We start from the raw sequence: 24,364 nt of genomic DNA on the forward strand, positions 1-24,364 counted from the left end.
AAAGAGCCATCGCTTTTAGTTTTAACTTTGAAGACCCAGCGACAACCAATAGGTTTTTTGTGTGAGGGTAGATTAACTATTTCCCAAGTATTGGCCTTTTTTAGCGCAGTAAGTTCAACTTGCATTGCTTCAACCCAATGAGGTATAGATTTAGCTTGATTATAGTGTGCCGGTTCAAAATAAGAGTGTAAGGTTATTAAACATGCCCGATAGTTGGGAGTTAAGGAATCATAGGATACAAACCTATTTGGAGGTATTGATATTCTAGAAGAATGCCTAACTTGTGGTTCCTCAGTGGATTCAGAAATTTGAGAGTATTTTTCGAGGGCACTAATAGGATTTTCTTGATTTCTTCTTGAGTAAACATTTATATTGGTATCGCTATCATGAACATTTATATTAGAATCACTATCATTTGAGGGTGTTATGTCAAGAGGGGATACCTCACGAGAATCATCAATGTTTTCAAGAAAATCTTCTTGTATGTCATCAATAAGATCATATAAGAATATATAGTCAATTTCATTTGTTTCTTCTAGTTTATCAAAACCGTTTTCTTCTTCTAGAAATGTTACATTTTTTGAAATATATAATTTATCATTCTTAAAATCATAACATCTATACCCTTTTTGATTTTCACCATATCCTAGAAAAACACATTCAATTGCTTTTGGAGATAACTTATCCCTTTTGTGTGATAGGACAAAACATTTGCAACCAAAAATACGAAGACGATTAAAATCGGGTGAAAATTTAAAGAGTTTTTCATAGGGAGAAGTATTTTTTAACTTAGAAGAGGGCATTCTATTGATTAGATAGATTGAGGTTAAGACGGCTTCGGCCCAAAACTTCTTTGAAATATTCTTAGAAATAAGTAATGTTCTAGCGGTTTCAATAATGTGCTTATGTTTCCTTTCCGCTAGGCCATTTTGTTGGGGAGTCCTAGGACATGACTTTTGATGGCAAATGCCATTTTGGGTTAAATAGTTTTAGAATTCGTGAGATAAGTATTCGCCACCAGAATCAGATCTTAAAATAGATATGTTACTTTGAAATTGATTTTGAACCTTTTTATGAAAATCTTTAAAGAAAGTAAATACTTCCGATTTATGACTAAAGAAATAAATCCAAACATACCGAGTAAAATCATCAATAAACGTGACATAATATGAGTAACCCCCTTTAGACATAACCGGAGAAGGCCCCCAAACATCCGAATGCACCAATTCAAAAGGCCTTGATGAAAGAAAAGTTCTAGTTGGAAATGGAATAGACTTCATTTTTCCAAAAATGCAATCTTTGCAATTAATTTCTTTTTCCTTGCAAAACTTGTTTCCAAAAGGAAAGAGATACATTTTGGAATAACTTGGATAACCAAGTCTTTTATGCCAAGTTTCCATGTTTTTTTCTTGGACATAAGAACAAAAAAAAGTTTGTAGGGAGATCAAGATGGTCCATATAATATAGGTCTCCCTTTCTATGGCCTTGCCCAATCCGCTTCCCGGACCGGAGATCCTGCACAAAGCAACCATTAGATGAGAAAGATATTTCACATCCATGGTCGGCAATTTGAGAAACCGAAAATAGGTTTAAATTTAGTTTAGGAACAACTCTTACTTTCGGAACACAAAAATTTTGTGAATCTTTAAAAGAGCCAATACTTGAAATTTTTAAAAAGGTTCCATCGGCCGTAGAGACACAAGAGTCCTTTGAATTGGTGCAAACATCAATAAGTGCATTTTCATGAGGGGTCATATGAAAAGAAGCTCCGGAGTCAAGGATCCAAGAATACGTACCGGGTGAAGATGATGAAGCAATAGCCGCACCCGATGTGGAGGAAGAAACTTTTAGCATTTGTTGGAGAGCCATAGATATTTGTCCAAGAGTTTCTTTGATGTCATTGTTCTTGCCTTCATCTTCTTTGGTGGTGGTTTCCTCAAGAGAAGCCACTTTAGGCTTGAAGGTTCCAATAAGCTTAGGACAAGCGAGTCTAATGTGACCCGGCTCATTGCAATAATGACAAACAATCATTTTTCTTCCTCCATTGTAGTTTCCTTGTTTCCCAAAATGAGGAGGCTTATAGGTTCTAACATTATTACCCGGTTTGGATACGGCAAGGACTTCATCAACATGCTTACTCATGCCAAGCCTTGTCTCTTCTTGAGTGATTTCGGCAATAGCATCCTCAATAGGAGAAAAAATAGATCTATGGAGAAGTGAAGATCTCACTTGCTCAAATTCGGGACGTAGCCCAAAAAGAAATTGAAACAATCGCTCTTGTTCCATTTGTTTTTGCCTTAAATCAATATCTTCCATAGAAACCCATTTTGGCTCCAAGAGAGCCAATTCATCCCATAGTGGGTTTAAAGCACTATAATAGTCTTGAATGCTAGAATCACCTTGCTTGGTGGTTCTAATCTTTTCTTGCAAGAAGTATGCTCTTGCAAGATCCTTTTGGGTATACATACCCTTCATAAAGGACCAAGCCTCATTGGCTCTACGGAATTTAGCTATATTAGCACATACCTTAAGCTCCACATTATTCATAAACCACGCAAGAATTTTTGCGTGATTGCTTTCCCAATCTTCCACTTCCTTTTGATGACTTTCAATGGCCTTGAGGCGAGCATCTCCTTCAAGAGCCTTTTCTTGACCTTCTTCAATCTTCGTGAGCATAAGCTTAGGTTCCGGAACGGAACCCATGACAAAACCCCAAAGCTTCTTCCCTTTGAGATTATTTTCCATTGCCGATGCCCACATCATATAATTCTTTCCATTGAGCTTGAAAGAAAGGTCAATTTTTGTCTCCATGATGTTGCCAAGAAGTGAGAAGATATCTATTAGATATGAAAAAACACGAACCACACCTTTCCTTCAAGAATCGAGTGGCTCTGATACCATGTAATGAGATATTGCGGAAATATAAAGAGTGCATACAAGCATATACAACAATGAAAAAGAGACAATATCACAAGTCCACGAAGGGACAATACAAGCACAAGCCTTTAAGAAGACAACAAATTATACAAAGCCTCTTATTGAAAAGAGAGAGAAGCTCTCAAGGATGAAAAATATACAAGGGGATCACCCCTATTTATACAAAAGGAAGAGGAGAGAGGAGGAGGCAAAATGCCTCAAAAGGGGAGCCCAAAAGGGGGCTCCCATGGAGTCGTTGGGAGCCCCCAACGGTCACATTTGTGACCGTTGGGGGCTCCAACGACTCAATGTTGGAGCCCCTTTTTGTTATTTAAAAAATACAAAAATTAAAAGGGAAAAAAGAAAAAAGAAAAATACATTTAAATAAAAACTGAAAATAGTTGTTTTCTAAAACAACTATTGTGAAATTACAAAACTACCCCTATCGGGTATTTTGTAATATACAGAATATATATATATTATATATATATATTATATATATATATATATATTATATATATATATATATTATATATATATATATATATTAGATACATTTTAACAATTTCTACCATGTGCACTACCTTGATTTGGGATCTCAAAGGTTGGAGTCAAGCCTTAATGTTGCAATTTTGAATTTTATAGTTTTATGGGATCGTTAGCTAGGTTATGTTTCCAATTCTAGGTTACACCTTATTTTGTCGATTAGTATTCAAGTAGAGTCTAGAGTCTTAGAGTATGAAGAGGTTAAATATTGTGAAAGTCACAAGACATTCATTTGCATCTAGAGAGGTCGAGTCTTCTAGTTGCTTTGATCTTGTACAATCAGATGTTTGGGGGGCCCTTCTCCTGTGAGATCTAAGAGGGGTTTTACTTTCTCATTTTCGTAAATGATTATACGAAATTTACTTATGTTTCATGAGATGTAGAAGTTGCTTGAAATTTTCATAAAATTTTGCATATTTGTTAAAACTCGATTCCATACTAGAATTAAAACATTATATCTAGATTTAGGGGAGAATATATTCGGAATAATTTCTAAGATTTTCTTAATAGTATGACTATTGTACATCAAATATCATGTCCTTGTAATCCTGAACTGAATGGCATAACTGAAAGGAAGAATACACATATTATTGAGACTACAAGAGCTCTTTTGTTTATCAGTTATGTACCCAAGTTATACTGGGCTAAAACAATTGAAGTAGTTTATTTGATTAATAGTATGCTATAAAGTGTCATTAGAAAGTTGACTCCATTACAGAAATTATATGAAAAGAAACCCGACTATGAATCCTTGAGAATGTTTGGAAGTATTTGCTTTGTTTTTGTTCCACTATATCAAACAGATAAATTGTTGCCTAGGGCTGTAAATTTTGTTGTTTCTTGGGGTATTCAGAGGGTAAAAATTCATACAAGTGTTATAATCCTATACCAAAGAAAATGGGTATCTAGACATGTGGAGTACAAAAGATCAAGCATGTTTTTGTTTAGAAGAAAAGGTTGATAAGATCAAATCAAAATTTTCTTTAATTCCTCTTTTGCCTGAAAATTCGAAGATAGAAAAGGAAAATAAGATTGTGACCTATAACAGAAGGACACCTAGGTTTGACTCCAGATCATTTTATGAGCAACATGCTCAAAAGGTGGAAGATCTTCTCAACAGAGCTCAAATGTACCTCCTACTGATTTTGAAAAGGCAATATTGTCCATATCTGATGTTGAGGAATGAAACATATGTATTACTAGTATTTGTGCTACCCAGTGTTGTGAAAAGCGTTGAGGCATAGCGAGACGCTCCTCCAAAATCTGAGGCGAGGCGTAAGCCTCAAGGCGTGAAGCGTAAGCCTCAGTTTTTTTTTGAAAAAACTTAAAAAAACTATAAAAAATATCTAAAATTATAAATAAATACAAAAATCTTTATTGATGAAGCAACAACCAACAGAAAATAAAAAATCTCAAATAAATACTGAAAAAATATGAGATTAACATGTAAAAGTAACATTAATGCAACAACTTAATCTATGCAAGTATCTAAAAAATAAAACATGGGCATTCATTAAATTAAAAATCGTTTCACTTTCTACAGCTGCATGCTTTCTTGAATTAAAAAAAATAGAAAAATTAAAAAAAAAAGATAAACATCATACATCTGCGCATGAACTGCAGCATAGAATATTAGTAAGCATCCTTGTGGACAAAAAACAAACGAATTATTCTTTTCTAAAAAGAATCAAAACTGCCCTGGAACTTAACACATAGATCACTTTCTGTCAATGTGCTTAACACAGAAATTCAAAACTGTCATTAGGCTTAATACATCTATATCCTGTCATGGAACTTAACTTAAATAAATTTCTGTCAATATCCTTAATACAAAAATTCATCAAAAACGAAAACATGCAATCAATCAAATAAATCTAAGTTGAAAAATGAAATCCTATGTAATCAACATAGAACACTTTGTTTGCTGGGACCCAAGAATGCCAAAAATAAGAATAAACGAGAACTGTTTGTTGAAGTGTGCTACTCTTGGTTCTTTCTTATACCAGGTCTTTCTGACCCAGTTTAAACAAATTGAAATATTATGAATTGTATTTTGCAACTATTGTTACTTCAGAAATAAGTTTGACACATTAGAGGAAGCTGAGAGAGCAATGCTGGCGACATATTGTGAGAGAGCAGATGTAAAAGATGGGCAGACAATTCTGGATATTGGGTGTGGCTGGGGATCTCTTTCTATATACATTGCTCAGAAATACAATAATACCCATGTCACTGGAATTTGTAATTCTGAATTGATGTAGGCCTTTATTTGGTATGGTGTTACTGAAACCATGAAAGGAGATAGTTGAATGAGCACTGGTCACCTCCCCAATAGACAGAGGTGGACTAGGCATCACCAGGTTAGATGTCTTAAACAGAGCCCTGCTGGCAGACTGGGGGTGGGTGTGATGCACTGAAGACAAGATCTGGCATTGGGTGGTTTCCAAACATGCCTTATTAAGTGTTGAGACTTCCCCTAGAGCTCGCATGTTTTCATGGTTGGTCTCTCTTGACAACCCAGTTTAACCTTAAAAAGAGAGACATTCATGTGGCCAACAAATGCATTATATGTGAACACGAGGAAGAAGACTATGCAGAGATCCTACCTTAATCGGCGTTTGGGGTTGTTGTTGTTGCGAGAATGAGGTCGCCGACGACAGTGGTCCTGCTGTCGTGCACGAAAATGAGAGGGAGATGGGAGGCAGAGGGAGATAGGAGGTGAGAAAAAAATAAAAACACATAAAAGGGGTCGGTAGGGCTTTGTTTAAGCCCTATTTTTTTGGTTGAATAAGGGTTTTGACCCTCATTTGACCAAATAAATCGAGGCGTGTGCTCCTCAGTCCGAGGCTCGCCTCGCCTCAAGGCCTATGAGGTGCACGCCTCAAGGGTATTGCGCCTTATGCCTGTGCCTCAAGGCACAAAGCCCCTCGCCTTGAGGCAAGGCACGCTTTTTGCACCTTGAGGCGCGTTTTTGATAACAATGGTGCTACCCTTTGCTCGTGTACATATTATTATTTCAGAGGGGTATTCTTATACTTAGCCATGGGGGTTAAATAATCAACCATTTTTGTCTTTTTGTAAGCCAAGGGAGGTAGGCTCCCATATAGTGTTGTAATCATTTTAGTTAGGGCTTAATGAAGTTTCCTTTGGTTTTGCCTCTCCAAGCTCTCTTCTATGCCATCTTCTCTTCTTGTCTCAACACCTGACACTAGATATTGTTTGTTGTTGTTTTATGCGATGATATGATTATTGTAAGTAATGATCCACAAGCTATCAAAGATATAAAGAGAAAACTTGTCAAGGCATTTGAGCTGAAAGATCTAGGCAAATTGAAGTAAAGTTGCATACTCAAAAGAGAAGCTATCTTCTAACTTAGCATAAGTATGCAGCTGACTTTGATAGTCGAGTTAAGGTTGGTAGGATGACAGCAAATATGTTAACACTCCCATAGAGCTGAAGCATGATGATGGTTAGGAATTGGAGGACCCACAGTGTATAGGCAACTTGTGAGAAGTTTTATTTACTTGACTATTTCTAAACTTGGCATCACCTTTGCAGTTCATGTGGTGAGTCCATTTACGAGCGCACCCAAATTAGTGCACTTGGCTGCTATTCTTTGGATTATTTGATACATTCGAGATACCATGCATCACAAATTCTTAGCATCATTGATGTTGAGTTGAGAGTATATTCTGACTCAGATTTTGGTGAGTCATCCAAGGATAGACATTCTACATTAGGATTTTATATCTTTTTGGGTGATTCATTGATACAATGGAAGAGTAAAAAGCAACAATAGAACCATTGTTTATTATAGAAGTTGAGTATTGAGCTATAGCTTAGACCACGGCTGAAATAACATGGCTTAGGTGATTGCTTGAAGACATGGGAGGGAGGCTAATTAGTGACACAGAGCTGCAACAGAGATGATTTATTTCCGGCTGAAATAACATGGCTTATTTCCAAATGTGTTACTTTTGATGGAACTTGTCTTGATAAAAGTATTGCAGAAAATCAAGATACAGTTTAAGAATTCATTGAAGAGGCTCATGCTGATGAGCCATTTTTAATAGTGGGACAGCATGCAACAGAGATGACCATCACATAGGTGAAGCACTGAGTGGCCCGAGAGAGGACTTCTATCAACATTTTGGCAGCAATTCACAGGATAACAGCACATCTAATGTTCAGCCATCTGAAGCCTCAAAGTTAAAGAAAGGGCAGCATGCTGATTTTCAAAGCAATGCACCAAATTACACATGAAAAATCCTAGCACCAAGTTGGTGATTATATTGTTTATCAAAGAAGACAGCTTGGACCAAATTACAATTGATCTGGATGCTAGAAATTGTAGTCACGTTCAAGAAACAGATGCAGCTAGAAATGTCATCTAGCATCCAGCCTACACAAGAAAGGATCACCAAGGAGATCCATGAGAATTCATCATCTCATAAAGACTTTTAGTTTTATCCCATATGAAAACTTCACAACAGAATTTCACACATATATTAGTTAGGTGTTCAAGGAACCGAATACCTACACACAAGCTACAAAAGACAAGATGGATAGATGCTATGGAAGAAATAGAAGTACGCATCACGATAATACATGGACAATATTGAAAGACTAAAGAACAAAATTGTGCTTGGTTTCACAAATGGTTTTATCAAGTGAAATATAAACCAGATGGGTTTAAAGAAAGGTCCAAATCTTGATTAGTCGCCAAAAACTTAACCAACAGCATGGCTTTGATTATGAAGAAATATTTCATCGTGAATGTAAAAAATTGTGTAAGAATAATCCTTGCACTTGCATTATCTCATTTTTCTTGAAAGAAGAAAAAATCATTAAGTAAATAAGGGGTGATTAGCATCCACTCTCACCAAAATGCAGGTAGAGGAACTCCCTTTGAATATTCTACCATTCCTCTCCAACCAAGTGAACCACCTGTTTTAGAAATTTCACGTTATACCCTTCATATGCATGGTGTACCCTGTGACTACACCCATATCTACATGACATTTCCAAATGCATACTTCTTGGCTTTGGATGAATAATATCAATTCAGATAGCTTCTTAGAAAGAAACAATTAATGGATCCCTTAGCCAACAAAAGCATAGCCTTCAATGTCTTTCCAATGAACATATAAGCCTTAACCGTGGCAACCATTTTCCAGCACATGTTGTCTTTGCACAATTCCTCTTTCATGCTTTGCTGCACCACTACTACTATTGCTTTAACTATTAATTTCATTCTTACTTTCACTAAGCTATTGGTTTGAATTTTGTCATTGACACATAACTAAATCTCAATCTCAAATGATTGGTATGTAGACCCAACATCATCCTTTCCATTTCTATTTGCAGGCATAGAATTTTAGTTCACTATCCCTAGGTTAAACATCAGAAGACTTTCCATTTGACCACCAAGTCATCTCCATGATAGAATCTTGAAAGGTCATTAAGTACCAAGGCTTATTAATCATGAAAAATAGAAGATATGTTTGTTTTATTGTGCTTAATCCAAGCAACAAAAATCATGATCAATGTGTAATCCTGTTACTAAAACCCAGATTAAGATAACAGTCTCTATTAAAGCTCTAAACTTGCAAACTATGTGATATAGGTACAGGTGTAGGTATGGGCTCGGGTTTGGGTATGTTCAACATGACACATAAATTTCTAAGAACATGGGTAACAAGGATATGGCTATTATATATATAATATATGTAAGTATGTATTATTGTTTAAGAAAAGGATTATCTAGATGCATATATCCATCTCTCTCTCTCTCTCTCTATATATATATATATATATATATAGTGAGTGGTAGCTATGCAACCCTTAGGTGCGCAACTACCAGTGGACTCATACTGGCCGTCCATCACGGCCTTGATGGACGGCCAGTGAAAAATGCTGAAAACAGCATTTTTTAGGCTTTAGTGGCGGTTTTTGACTGCCACTAAAGGTCCCAGCGGAAAATGAGACCTTTAGCGGTGCTTAAAAACCTGTCACTAAAGGTCCCAGATTAAAAAACCACCGCTAAAGATGCTAAAACGCGCTTTTGCGCATTTTAGCATTTTTTGCGCTGGTAGTTGCACAACTACCACTTTCTCTCTCTCTCTCTCTCTCTCTCTCTCTATATATATATATATATATATATATATTCACATGACAAATTGGATGGTGTTCCCTTAGTTTTGGTGTGCCCTGTGAAAAGAATCGTTTATGGATCTGGATCCAATCCAGACCCGTATCCATATAAGGGTTGTGCTATGTTGTAATTTTAAACATTCATTAAAGGGTATTTTTGTACCCTAATCTTTGTAATCTTTATATACATATGCTTTGAATAGATCAGTCATGTGAGAGAGATTCAGCCGTGACCTTCTGCAGCCCTCTTTTCTTCTTTTCTCGTTTTCCTCCTTGTGCAGGTAAACCTGGAGTTCACCTCTTAACATGGTATTAGAGCAGTAGCCTGGGATTGCTTCTCCAAACATAACTGTCCAAAGAGATCTTAAGTTTCAAGCCGAAAAAAAAAAATTGTGAGTTCAATATATCTCATCTGCGTCTTTTCCAAAACTGTGTTTTCTTCAATCTGCGTTCTTTTTCTAAACCCAGAATCAATCTACGTCTTCTCCAAAATTGCGTCTCCTTCAATCTGCGTTTTTTTTAAACCCAGAATCGATCTGCGTTTTTCCCTTTTGAATCTTTTTAAACCCAGACCTCCAATCAATCTGCGTTCATCTTCTTAAATCAGCGTCTCAGCGTCCTCTTAAATCAGCATCTCAACATATTTCTGTTTCTGCGCCTTCTTAAATCAGCGTCTCAGCATATTTCTGCTTCTTTAATCATCGATTTCTGAAACTTTTTCTCTAAAATCAGGAACGTCTCTCGACTTCTATCTTCTTCTATTGACAACAATCTTTGATCCTTTAAAGGGATCATCGATCTGCTGCCAATCTGTTTTACTTGAAATTTTTTTTGTGTTATCTATACCATTCTTGCATTTGAGATTACAGGATTTGTTGAAGACTAGTTATATTCATTCAACAAGAGTTTTTTTTTTCTTTATCAATCTGAAACTGATTCAGTGTTGACAACATCAAACCTCTTATGTTTGCTGACCACGACAGGATATAATTTTCCTGGTTAAACTTCTGCAAAAAAAAAAGGCAGAATGTTAAAAGTCGTTGATTCTTTTATCTATTAACTGAATCTGGTCCGGAAATTCTCCTTTTCCCTTATTCCCAATCACTTGTGTTACCCTCAATGGATTCCTCATTCTCACAAACGCCTCTTTCTTCTAATTTTCTTAGTCAACTCGTCTCTGAGAAGTTAAACAATAGCAATTTCTTGACTTTTATAAGGAGTCAAGATCTCTCTGGACATCTGGATGGGTCAATTCCAACCCCTCCAGAGTTTATCTCGCAGGAAAAGGAAGATGATAAAGGGGCATATTCTACTGTGCTTCTTAGAAATCCATATTATATCGTGTGGATGAAGAGAGACCAAGCATTGGTGGCATACATCACCTCTACATTGTCACAAGAGGTTCTTGTAGCCATCCCTGATGATTGTTTAGCCAGGGAATTGTGGGATAAGTTACTTCAGACATATTCGCAAATATCTGAGGCTAGAGTTGTGTTTCTTAAGTGAGAATTTCAGATGTTGAGGAAAGATTCCATGTCGATCATGGAATACTTAAATAGAATGAAGAGTATCACAGATCAGCTGGCTATCGTGGGATGTGTGGTTAATGACAAAGACAAAGTACAACAAACTCTAAGCGGACTCGAGTCAGATTATCATGTTCTGACAACGTCATTATTGTGCCTCCTAGAGCTCCCTAAGTTCGAAGATCTACGTGCAAAATTGTTACAATATGAGATGAGTCTGAAGGGGCTTTCTGAAGAAAATCATGTGCAATCTGGGACTCAAGAAGTTCTTGCTATAGGGCTAACTTATGGCAGAAGAAGAGGAGGTGGTGCTTTTCGAGGCAGGAGTGAACAGGGAAGACCTAGTTTTGGGGGTCGTGGACTACTTCCAACACCCAATGTTTCTTCCAATCTGCAAGGTCAAAGACCCATTCCTACCTGTTTCCTATGTAACAAAAGGGACATATTAAAGCAAATTGTTGGTTCAATCCCCAAAATAAAAGAAAATCTTTGCAATTAAAAGCCAAGAAAGACACAAAAAATTCAAAGGCTTGGGGAGAAGTAAAAGAGTTACTATTGGCATCACTAGTAGGGCTAAATATGAAGCAAAATGATAAAGGCACTTGGTATGTTGACTCAGGGGCAGCAATCCATGTTTCAGGTGATGCGGGTAAACTCTTAAACCTTATTCCTTATGTTGGTAGAAATAGCATAGTCACAGGAGATGGGACCCCCCACTCTATATCGCATATCAAAAATGTTGTTATACCCATGTCTAAGTCTTCCCTTCAATTTCCAAATGTTCTTCATGCACCAAATATTCAGAAAAATATTGTTTCTGTGTCAAAACTTATTGATGATATTAATGCTTCAGTTGAATTTACTCCCTCTGTTATTTATGTCAAGGATCTTCGCACGAAGGAGACATTCGCTGAAGGAAAAAAGCGAGGCAATATGGACATTTTTCAAGAAGATCCCTCCTGCACAGTTCATTCCACTTGTTCATCGAAGCTCTATCTGCATCCATCATTAGTCTCATCTGAGTCTGTGTTCGTTATTTCTGAATGTAATAAGCCAATCCTTTGGCACAGTCGATTGGGTCATTGTGGTCGTCATTTCATTGAAAAACTTGTCTCAAATAATTTGATTCCTAAGTCTAGTCTGAGTTCAGAAACAAGTCAAATAAAATGTTCGAGTTGTCATTTATGTAAGAGTCATGTTTTACCCTTCAATTCAATCAATAAAAGAGCTTCAAGGCCTTTTGAGATCATATGTTCTGATGTCTGAGGCCCTGCCCCAATTGCTTCTGCTTCTGGAAGTAGATATTACCTTATCTTTGTTGATAGCTATTCATGTTACACTTGGATATTCTTCATGAAGCATAAATCAAAAGTCTTTGGAATATTTCGAAAGTTCTATTCCTTTATCAAAAACCATTTCTCTGAAAACATCCTACATTTTCAATGTGATGGATGGGGAGAGTTCTCCTCTAGTGATTTTATTGAATTTCTCCAGCATAATGGAATAAGGAGGAAAGTGTCTTGCCCACACACACCTCAACAAAATGGGATTGCTGAGAGGAAGCATCGACATATTGTTGAGAGTGCAATGAGCATGATGCATGATAGTAATCTCCCTATTACTTTATGGACAAAGGCTTTTCACTCTATAGTGCATGCGATAAACTGCTTGCCTATGTCACTGTTGGAAAACAGATCACCATACTTTACACTTTTTGGCATCCATCCTGATTACCATGAATTACGTGTTTTTGGATCAGTTTGTTATGTGTACATTGATAGCTCATTAAGGCATAAGTTTCAAGACAAAGCCTTGAAGTGTAGATTTGTGGGGTATGCACATGAATATAAGGGGTACAGGTGCTATGATCCTTCGAGTAAACGCATCAAAGTGTCGAGAAACGTTATTTTTGATGAGATGAACTTTGATAATCAACCAACTAACTTCTCTGGCTTAGGATCCAATGTTGAGGTATATTATCCATGGCTAAGCTTCGAACTCTTCACCAACATTAATATTGAATGCCCTCCAGACCAGTGTTTTAAAACTCGCCGAGTCAACTCGTTGACTCAGCTGACTCGGCTCGGCTCGGCCCTCCAGCGAGTCAACCCGGCAAGGCAAACTCGGTTTGCCAAAACTCGGGCTTGACTCGGCCTGACTCGGGCGAGTTCTGGGATGTTTGAAATTTGTTTTTTGAGTTTCAAATGGTAATGATATATATACATATATGCAGTCTACTGTTTACTGTCTGTATAATCTAGTTAAAAAATCACAGGTGAAAGTTGTATCTAAGCAATCTGACCTCATATATGTGTTCAACATGGTTTATTTGCTAGGGATCACACCTTTATCATATTTTTTTATGTAAAAATATGTTTTTTTGAGTCATGAAATTTTGGCATATTATAGGCCATTGATTTGTGAAGCCCTTGAGAAACTTGCTTACATGTTGACAAACTATTTGAAAAAAAAAATTGTGTTCTAATAGATTGTATGTACAATTGACTGTGTAAAAACATACATTGAAAAACTTACTCTATTGGCAAAACCAGGAGATTTTTGTATGCATTTGCTTTTGTCAAATAAAAAATGGTCTATTTTGCAGTTTCAGACCTTGTTTACCTCAAAATTGGGATTGATATGAAAAATCAGATAAACTGTTGAAATGGAGAACCAGGTCTTGAGTAAGGCTAAAAGAGTCTAGTACTTTCTGCAAGCTGATGAAATGGTTTGGGAGTCGGGACTTAAACTAGCAAAATTAATGAATTTTTGCTTGTCGTGACCAACTGTTCTACATCTAATAAACTTTTAATCTTTAAACTCCCAAATTTCTGTGGCACATGACAAATTGACTGTCAAAGTGCTTGTATAGATATCAAATTCAATTATTCAAGCAAACCTCTATAGCTCTTTGCAGTTGTTTTTATATTCTTACAGACATTTGGAGACTATGTTTACTCAAAAACATGGTTTCAGACAAATTATATATTGTTTTTCTTTTAAAATCAAAAGTTAACAAAACCCGGTCCGAGTCACCGAGTTGACCCGCCGAGTCACGAGTCAATAAAGAGCGAGTCGAGTTCCGAGTCACGAGTTTTAAAAACTTGCTCCAGACTGCAGTCAGAAGGATGCATGTGAGGAGTCAGAAGATGCATCACAATCAGAAGAGGTTGATGGTCAACCCTTGGAAACAGGAAAGTATAAGGGCATCGTCTACATTCGACGTGAGAAGGAACTTCCACCCGTCTCTACTCCCTGTCCGGACCTTAATATGCCTCCTACTTCCTCACAGATGTTGTCGGTCAGAAGGTCTACTCGGGCTCGTCACCCACTTGACAAATGAGTCAGCTACAAAAAATTTTCACTGGATTTTCAATTGTTTTTTACAGCCGTAACCAAAGAAGATGAACCTCTCACCTTTTATCATGCTGCCAACTCAAAGAAGTGGATTAAAGCGATGAATGAAGAAATGAAAGCTCTACATGAATGTGGTACTTGGGAGGTTGTTCCGAGACCACCAAATAGAAATGTAGTTGGATCGAAATGGGTCTACACGATTAAATATAAACCTGATGGGAGTATTGAAAGGTACAAAGCTAGACTTGTTGCCAAAGGATTCCCACAAGAGCAAGGGCAGGATTTTGATGAAACTTTTAGTCCTGTGGTGAAAATGGGGACCATTCGAATTGTGTTGAGTCTAGCTGTTGAACATGGATGGATATTAAGTCAACTAGATGTTAAAAATGTCTTCCTGCATGGAGATCTCAAGAAGGAAGTTTATATGGAGCAGCCCGCAGGATATGCAGAACAAGATACTGATCAATATGTGTGTAAATTGAAACGAGCGATATATGGTTTGAAACAGGCATCTCGTTCTTGGTTCGAGAGTTTTTCGCTTGAAATACAGAGACATGGCTTCTCTAGGTCTCTTCTTGATCATTCATTGTTCATCTACAAGAAGCAGAGTGTGACCACACTCCTATTGATATATGTAGATGACATCATCATTATAGGTAACTGCGAAACTCATATTGAGGAAGTAAAGAAATTGTTGAATCAGAGATTTAAAATGATCTCGGAGATCTACGATATTTCCTTGGGGTGGAAGTCGACAAGACATGTAATACACTTACTCTCACTCAACACAAGTACACAATGGATATTCTCAGTAGAGCGGGTATGATGAATTGTAAACCATTGGCAACCCCAAGTGTCATGCATCAGAAACTAAGCTCTAAAGAGGGAGACTTATATGAAGATCCTACTAGATACCGCAACATAGTAGGTATGTTACAATACCTAACATTCACTCGACCTGATATAGTGTATTTTGTCAATCAGGTATCTCAATTTATGCATGAACCTCGTACATCACATATGGAGGCAGTTAAGAGAATACTAAGATATCTAAAATGTACTGGCGGCGATGGCCTTGTGTACAGAAAGAGTGGGCTGAATCAAGGCGCACATGAGATCATTGTTTATATTGACGCTGATTGGGCAGGTGATCCAGACGAACGTCGATCGATATCTGGCTATTGCAGTTTTCTTGGGTCAAACCTAGTTTCTTGGAGCAGTAGAAAGCAGAAATCCATAGCTAGATCAAACACAGAGGCCGAATACAGATCGATGGCTTCCGCGACTGCAGAAGCTACATGGATAAAACATCTCCTCACAGAGATAGGAGAATCGATTGCTCGATCATTTTTACTATGTGACAACTAAAGTGCCATCAATATGTCTTTCAATCCTATTTATCACAGTCGAGCAAAACACATTGAGATAGATCAATACTTTGTAATGCAAAAGGTCGAAGAAAAAGAAATTGAGCCCAATTTTGTCCGAACAGAAGAACACGTTGCAGATATATTCACAAAAGGATTAACAAAGGACATGTTTTGGATGTTAAAAGGCAAGTTGTTCATGATCCAAGATCATGTACAACTTGAGGGAGGGTGAAAAGAATCATTTATGGATCTGAATCCAATCCAGACCTGTATCCATATAAGGGTTGTGCTATGTTGTAATTTTAAACATTCATTAAAGGGTATTTCTGTACCCTAATCTTTGTAATCTTTATATACATATGCTTTGAATAGATCAGTCACGTGAGAGAGATTCAGTCGTGACCTTCTGCAGCCATCTTTTCTTCTTTTCTCGTTTTCCTCCTTGCGCAGGTAAACCTGGAGTTCACCTCTTAACACCCTGGTGTGCCCTAGGGTTAAGAACATCTCTTTCATGCAATCTAACCCTGCTGATGTGTTAAGCATAATTTGTTTGTTAGGAATCATACCTTGGATTGTGTTTCTTTGAAATAAGATCATGAATAATTTCCAAGTAGCAACCTCATTAGAAAACCTCTCTTGATACCTTCTACAATTGAGGTGGCTTACTAAACCTAGAGTATTACAAGAGATAACCAAGACTAAAAATGTATATAAAGAAGTGAAGAATGTGCATGTTCATAACATATTTGACGAGTGATGGAACAGTGAAATTCCACCTGAGCATTTTTTTGAATAATAAGTCGGTATGGTGAACAGAGACTGTGTAAGACACAATGAAATTTGATCAAGCTACCAGTTTATGGCATACATTCATTATTTTTTACTATTTCCATGTAAACTTCATGGATGCCTGTATAATGAACTACTCAATGGAAGAAAGTTTGCCCCCAAATTGGGCTCTGAGCAGCAAGAGAAACTATGATCAACATGGACGTAAGGTAGCCGAAGGTGAAAAAAAACAACAAATTCATTATAAGATCTAAGCTGGTTTCGCTCGAGAAAGCTACCAGGAATACACTGATGGCACAGAAAGTTAGAAGAAAAATTCTTTAACGCATACAAGGTCTAGTTAGGAGGGGACATGGGAGGTCAAATTCAGCCTTGAAAACTCAACATAGTACTAAAGGACCGAAGGCTGTGAATATGGGCCAAGCATTAGGTGCTGCAACAGTCTACTCAGCTAGGAAAATTATAAAAAAGTAAGCATGATTGAAAAGCATGCAGTAGGATTGATATGTATGGTACCATACTAAGGCTATCTAATGTAATCAGGAATAAACATTGTACTAATCAGAAGATACTAATGCATCTGGATTTCCCCATCTTAAGACTGACAAAATGAAACATTGAATCTCCAATAACGTCATAGCAGTGGACAACTCGGGTCATCAAAGATACTGCACAAATGCTTTCTTGATTCAAGAGTCTTTTTAGAGACAAGACACGGCTAGAGTTGAGCCAACTGTTCATCTAGCAGCTTAAAATTTCTTCCTCAAGCAAGGAGCAAGGATTTAGCAAAAAAGTAAATAGTGCTGAAACCAAAAAACCAAGCGATAAATAACAGCTGCCACATAAAACAATCTCATCCTCCTTATTCATGAATTTCTAAGACATTTTTCAATCTTGAGGTAGTATCTGATATCTAACTCGCAACAAATCCATTTCAACACACCAAAATATCAAAACGAAAAAAAAGAGAGGGAAAAGATGATGAATCTTGTGGTACCTCCCAGACAAGCATGGCATCTTGGTTGGTGCCCTTCCTCCCCTGCTGAGTGAAGAGGCAGGCAACTTCACTGGCTTCATTGAGGAACATCCTTCCAGGGACATCTTGGAGATCATCCTCCCCCTTGAACAAAATGCATGAGCCAGTTCCTCCTCTTCTTCCTCCTTTGGAACTCCCAAGCACATCCCCACTCTTGGATGAGTCGGCCCTCCTCTTGCGGAAGCTCATCCCCCTGCTCTTCCTCCCCGTCTTGGATGATGACAATGAGGAGGAAGAGGAACGGGGAGGGAAGGAGTCGGGGTTACTTACTCCTTCCGTCGACAAGCAGGTACCCATTTGTGTTTCTATGCAACTCTCTCTCTCACTCTTGCAACAGAAGTGGAAGAGGAAATCGTAGCTACAAGAGGAGGGAATCTACCCTCAAGGTTGTCCTAAAAAATCACATCAGAAAGAAGAGTCAATTGCTCGATTCTCATCATTAGGGCTTTTTTCAAGAGAAAAAAGGGAATCTCACCCTCTCTCTCAAGTGAACTTTTTAAAAAAGGCAATAAAACAAAGCAACATGAAAAAGAGAAAAGCAAGAGAGGCAAGGGAAGTAATCACGTTAGAGTTGAGGTTAGGAGGGCTAAAAGTCTTCCTCGTCATAAAATAGAAACAAAAAAAAAGGCGGGGAAACAAGCTATTCGACCCCACTAATTGTGTAGCATAGTCACCAAATTTCATTCTTGGGAGTTTCTCTGCAAGGGAAAATCTCAGGATATTTTAAAAAGAGTTTGTTTTTCTTAGGAAAATCATAGAAAATTTATAAACAAGGAAAATCTAAAAATATATATGGCAAAAATGAAAGTTATGAAAATGAGAAAACATAAATATATTATTCGACACCTATCAAAATTAAAAATATTCAACAAAAGCATAAAATGTGCAATAACAGCATACTAATAACAATTAACATTAACAAATAACAACAAATGAACTAAGAACAAAAATCTATCAACCATCAAGCAACCATATAATTTAAAAACAGAACCATCTAAAATGTTCAAAATTTTCCATAAAGTTCCCAAATGGAAAGTACAAAGGATCCTTTTCAAGCGGCATCTTTCCTAACCCTTTCATTTTTCAGCATTGAAAATGTTAACTGTTAAACAACATGAAAAAGAACTAACGGAGTAAAAAAGAAGAAGCTTAAAGCCTTAAATTTCTAACTACAATTCAATTAGGGCTCGCTGGAAGGCAAGGGGGGAGGAGTTCACCAGCGGGAAACCGTCTGTTCCATTCTTCCATTTCTTGAGAAAGAGAGGTTTCGCCGATGGTCGGCAACCCCCCCTTCTCCTATATTCCTTTTTCGAAAGACAGGTGGGAGGGGTTCGCGGGCCAGCCACCCCCTTTTACTTTCTTTCTCTATTCTTTTTCCAAATTGAGAGTTGAGAAATAGGGGAGGGTTCGCCAGCCAGTGACCCCCCTCCGTTCTTATTTTTTTTCTGAGAAGTGGAAAGAGGGAGTGAGCTCGGTAGCTGGAGACGACCCGTTTTCCTCAAATGCTTATCTTTTAGAGATTAGAGGAAGGTGGGGGTGGGGTGGGGTGGGGGGGTGGGGACTCCGTTTCCTTCTCCCCTTTCCCTTCCTCCCTCTCCTCTGAGAAAGAGACCCTTCCCTCCCTCCTTTTCTTTTTATTTTCTTAGAGGCGGGGGGGATGTCTGGATGGCGACCCTTCTCCTTGTCCAATTTAGGATTCCCACAAACAGAGAGAGAAAGATAGAGGGGGCAGGGGGTGGTGGTCCCAGGCCTTTCCCCTTCCTCTTCTTTCTGCTGCAGCGGCTCTCTTGCCATTGGAGAGAGAGAGAGAGAGAGAGAGAGAGAGAGAATTACCTAGAGAGGGGGCTTCAGTGCGCTGCGTGATGATGAGGGCTATGGCGAAGACGATGATGATGATTGCTGCCGTTGAGTTGAGAGAGGGCTCTCACCGCAGATCGAGTGAAAGCAGAAGATGCCTGTGAAAAAATGAGAAGCTGAATAGGAGAAGGGGATACGATAGTCATTACCGATACTTGATGAATCATGTGATCATTTAAGACGTCGTTGATGCCTATTTAGTCACATTTTACAAATTTCCCGCAGAGACTAATGCTGCTGCTCTCTTTTCGCTTCCTCTTTTTTTTTGGCCTAATAAACAATCATCTTTCCTGGCCCGTTAACCTTGGATCTCATGAATCTATGGTGGGCCCCAAATACAACTCAGCAGCGCAGTAGCTTCATTTCGTCCACCTGTCTGTCGCTTGGAGCGTGGAGCCCGGGCTGCTCCCTCGGCGGTTCAATTCACTGGTTTCTCTTTCTCCTTGGCATTTTTGCATGTGAATTGCCAAAGGATAGCAACAAAAAAAGCAGCAAAAGGAATCCTAAGGTTTAAAAATGATGAAAAAAAAAATTCTTTTTTCTTTTGAGACAAAAGTCTCGATCGATCGGGTGCAATCACATGACACGAAATTTGTGCATTTAGTACTGGTTCGTCTTCCAGGGCACTACAACTGACAGACCCTGTGCTCAAAATATGGAGGGTGATCAGGTGCCTAAGGAACAAATGTTTGTGCGCAACTGATCATTTCACCTAAGACTAGATACTTTCCTTGGAGAAAGTTTCAATCGAATTCCACAAATGCAATGTGCCACGATACCTCTATTCTATCTTGTTACCTGTGAGCTATGTCACAGAGATTCCGCCAATTAGGTGTCCTACCTACGATGCGGGTGCACATGCACGTGTGGCTGTGGTGCCCGGTGTGATCAACTTGACCCTTGGTATTTTGGGTACGCAACACACCTAGAGTCATTTATGTTCAATTTTTGAACTTTATATATATATATATATATATATATATAATTTTTTATATTTTTGTCTGCACCCAAGTTTTTTGAAAGTGCCACACTTGCACTCGCACCCATGTAACATAGCTTGTGAGTATTGCTTCTGTGATCGCACCTGCTATCCTCCTTTCACTTGGAGCATATGACTCGCGGAAGGTGATCTCACAAGTCAAGAAAAAACAGGTCACCTGTGTGACAGCGAGGTTTATGGTGCATGCGAAGCCGCTCGCTCGTATGATCCCTACACACCAGGGGCGTAGCTAGGATTCATGTGAGGGAGGGGGGGGGCAAACAGGGGTGTAGGGAAAAAAATTTATTTGTGTGATAGTTGGTGGTTCGGGGGCAGCGCCCCCAAAAAATTTTTTTTTTGAGATAAAATAAAAAATGGCTACAATTATTAATAAAAATCTATTTCATATGAACAAATCAAACTATTTGCTGCAGTCAGGGCTGGGCTAGGACTGGACTGTGCTATAAAAATGGATAAAAATCTATTTCATATGGAATGAGGGCTGGGCTTTTAAAAAAAAAACAAAAAAAATTAACTGTTTCGGGAGGCAGGACTGGGCTACACCCCCCCTAGCTACGCCCTTGCTACACACCAAAACTCGGTTACCTACGACTACGAGGAGCTGCTCTGCTCATCTCATCCATCAACTAATTAATTAAATGGAATCCAAGGAAAGAAATGGTAAGCAAGCAGACAACAATATTTCAAAGAATGACGGCAACAATAAAGGATGGAAAACAACTGCCGTTGCACTGGTCTATCTATTCTTTTAATATAATCTTAATTACGCATCGAAAGTCAATTGCATATTTTAAAACTTAGGCCGCTCGTTTGTTTCATGAAACTTACATGGTAAAGTGCTGAGCTGGTAACTCTCACGTATCTTGGTACAAGTGGATTTCAGTTTTTCTCACCACCTACCAGATGTGAAAATCCAGTCATACATCCCTATAGGAAAGTTTTCACATGAGCTGAGTTGACAGGATTTTTTTAGAAAATCTGTGTTCATTCTCACGTAAAGCCTTTCCTTTCGGTGAGAATGAAACAAACGAAGCCTTAGTATGCTGAGATCCTATAACGACAAAAATCTGCTGTTAGCTGACCTACAATCGTTGTAACTTGGGTCTGAATTTTCGCTCCACCTCACAAACAGGTCAGTTTTTGGGTAAGAAAAAAACAAAACATACACCAAAATCCATTTGTACTCGACTCATTTTTAATTATGGTTCTATGCATGAACCCTGACATATACCTGAATCAACCCACACCCAAGCCAACCTATCATCTAAATCTATCCAAACTGGGTTTCCACCCAAACCCAGTTTGTGCAATGTTCATTTCGATTCTCTATATTATGGTATGCCTTGAAAGAGTGATAGTAGAAAGTTTAGAAAGTGGGTAATAGTGGTAGTATTAGCTTATAATATGGGGACTGTAATAATTGTAAGCATCTGTGAAGTCTAAGAAAGGGGGATATAACTAAATGGTTTATTAGAACCTGCCCTTAAGGAGAGATGGTTTTGCAGATCCGGCTTTAGGTATGGCCTGGTGTTGATAAGGGAGAACGAGAAAAGGGGAGAGACATATTTACCTATGTGTGAATCCCAAGGGAGGACAATGGTGAGTCAGAGGGAGAAAAGTGTTTTCTCCTAGGTCGACGTCCTGCTCCCAGGTAGAGGTAAGGGTATGAAGAGGGAGAAACATGTTGCTTCAGTTTTAAAAATTTTGAGCAAGAACAAAGAGATGAGAATAATCTCAATCAAACTTTATTCAAAACTAATCAAGAATAAAATAACACGTATTTAAAGAGACTAACCAAGAATCCTAAAGAAAATAAGAGTAAAAAAAGAATCTCAAAAAACCAAAAAGAACAAGAATCCCAATAGAAAGGAGGCGTCCTCAATACCTAGTCAGACCAAGTCTCTTGGATGGATCTGGATCTTGTAAATCGGATTCTCCTTGAACAAGTCCGGAGTGGCTTGTAATAATTCACCCATCTCAAAATTGCATTGTCTTCAAGGTGATAAATATCCAGAAACTACTACGGCAACCAATCCTTATCACCTCCGGGGTTAAACACTAGGGATGGGGTTTTTCCACGTAACTTGATTTTGCTTGAAAAGTGATTGCGTCCTTGAGCATGACTAGCGCCAGACCAACTCTTGGCATGTTGTGCTTGGGCTATGCTAGTTCGAGATAGGGCAATGCATGAGTTTTCAAAGAGTGAGGCAACAATCAGTTCCACCTTGACTGGTAAACTTCAAAGTAGAGTGCGATGTTCACCCTCAATAAGTGGGCAATTAGCCGCTGACTGTCCTATTTTCACATTCATCCATGACAGGCTTGTTGCATGTGCATCAACAACAACTTCAAGTTGTTTGGCCCTCTTTGAGTTGGACAGATCTTCCTTGTATAGTCCTAGATTGGCCTTAGACCCATTGCACTCGGGCGTGGGTCCAAAGGTGAGTTGTTCTGCATTTGCACGACCAAAGTAGCTCAATTGGATGGTCAACCTCATGGGACATGAATATCTAGTTGGTCATCCCAATGGTATAAGACAAGTATGAGCCCATCCTAGATAGTTTCTCTTCGATCACTCATGCAAATTCAAAACACTGGATCAGGGTGATAGGTCTCCCAACTTGGACCTTGATCTGTAGGTTTGCCTTGAAACCTACTATGAACGTCCCAATCATTGATTCATAAAACCATCTCGTCGTGAGGTTGTTCACTCGCTCGAACTCTATTTGGTAGTCAATGACACTGCCATGTTTGCAAATCTTTGACAGTGTGACATGGTGGTTGGCGTAGGTAGATAGACCAAATTGTATTACCCAAGCTCTAAAGAAGGCTTTCCAAGAGAATATACACAACTGGGTCTCCAACCAGTGGTACTAGAGGATCGCCTCTTCCTCCATGTGAATCAAGGCAAATTCAACCCGATCTTCCTCTAGCATTTTGGCGATTTTAAAATATTGCTTGGCACAGAATAACTGGTTGGTGGGGTCCTCACCAACAAACTTTGGGAAGTCCAACTATGGTTGGCAAACTGAATAGGGCTCATTGGTGGATCCCGATTCTGAACTATTCATATTAGATCCCCCAAGATATCTCGAGGTGTGACCCTAGGCTCTTTGGTTTTGGAGGGAATCAAGAATCATAAGGACTTGCTGAAACCGCTCATCTAGCTTTCCATTCAGTGCATCCATATGCTTGTTCATATCCCTGAGGCCCTACGTCACCCTATTAATCCTCTCTTCAACGTGATTATTGTGAGCTTGGATCTCAGTGCAGAGCTTGCTAATAAGATCTTCGACACATGCCATCTTTGGGGGTTTCAAGATGGCTATGAATTCAAGAAGTGTGTATTGGGGATTGATAATCAAACAAAATAACTCTCAAACACGTACAACCCAATAGGTATAGGGCTTTTGCATGCAAGATCAAATCGTTAGTATTGTGAGTTGAGTTCAGCCACACGCCTAGGTTGGCCAGACCCTCCCAAAAAGCACTGACTAATCCAGGCAAAAACCAATAATCCAATATTGGTGTGAGCTGTAAAAAAATCAACCTCACGCCTAGTAGGCTGCCGAAAATAGGGTGTCTGGTACAAAAATAAAATCACAAGGTGATGCCTTTTAACTAAACTCAGCAATAATTGCAAAAATAAGGTCAGTTGTACTTGATTGGAATCGAGAAAGACATTATTTCTTGTTGATATGAAACATAATTTGATCTATCTCCAAGAATGCAGATCCATCGTTCATGATTCTGTAAGGAGCCTTGCTCTGATACCAATGTCAAAACCCGACCTTAAAGAGAAACAATTTTGCAT

General features: G+C 38.4%; 1 protein-coding gene across 2 annotated transcripts in view; it reads right to left on the reverse strand.

Annotated features, from left to right (window-relative positions):
- The window catches only part of LOC149837420 (putative protein phosphatase 2C 6), a 50,083-nt gene extending 30,433 nt beyond the window's left edge, over positions 1 to 19,650 (reverse strand). Inside the window, exons 1-2 of one of the 2 annotated variants that reach the window (XM_090006030.1) lie at positions 19,527 to 19,650; positions 17,655 to 18,085 (exon numbers count right to left, since the gene is read on the reverse strand). In XM_090006030.1, the coding sequence (XP_089862156.1) occupies positions 17,655 to 17,990 (336 nt within the window). In that variant the 5' untranslated portion in view covers positions 17,991 to 18,085; positions 19,527 to 19,650. Of the gene's footprint in view, positions 1 to 17,654; positions 18,086 to 18,910; positions 19,039 to 19,526 lie in introns of those variants that run through there. The other variant, XM_090006029.1, reaches the window with a different exon arrangement.
- Between the last annotated feature and the right edge of the window lie 4,714 nt (positions 19,651 to 24,364).

The sequence above is a fragment of the Nuphar pumila genome, chromosome 5 (genome assembly GCF_984573655.1).
Source record: "Nuphar pumila chromosome 5, dmNupPumi1.hap1.1, whole genome shotgun sequence".
Lineage (NCBI taxonomy): Eukaryota > Viridiplantae > Streptophyta > Magnoliopsida > Nymphaeales > Nymphaeaceae > Nuphar > Nuphar pumila.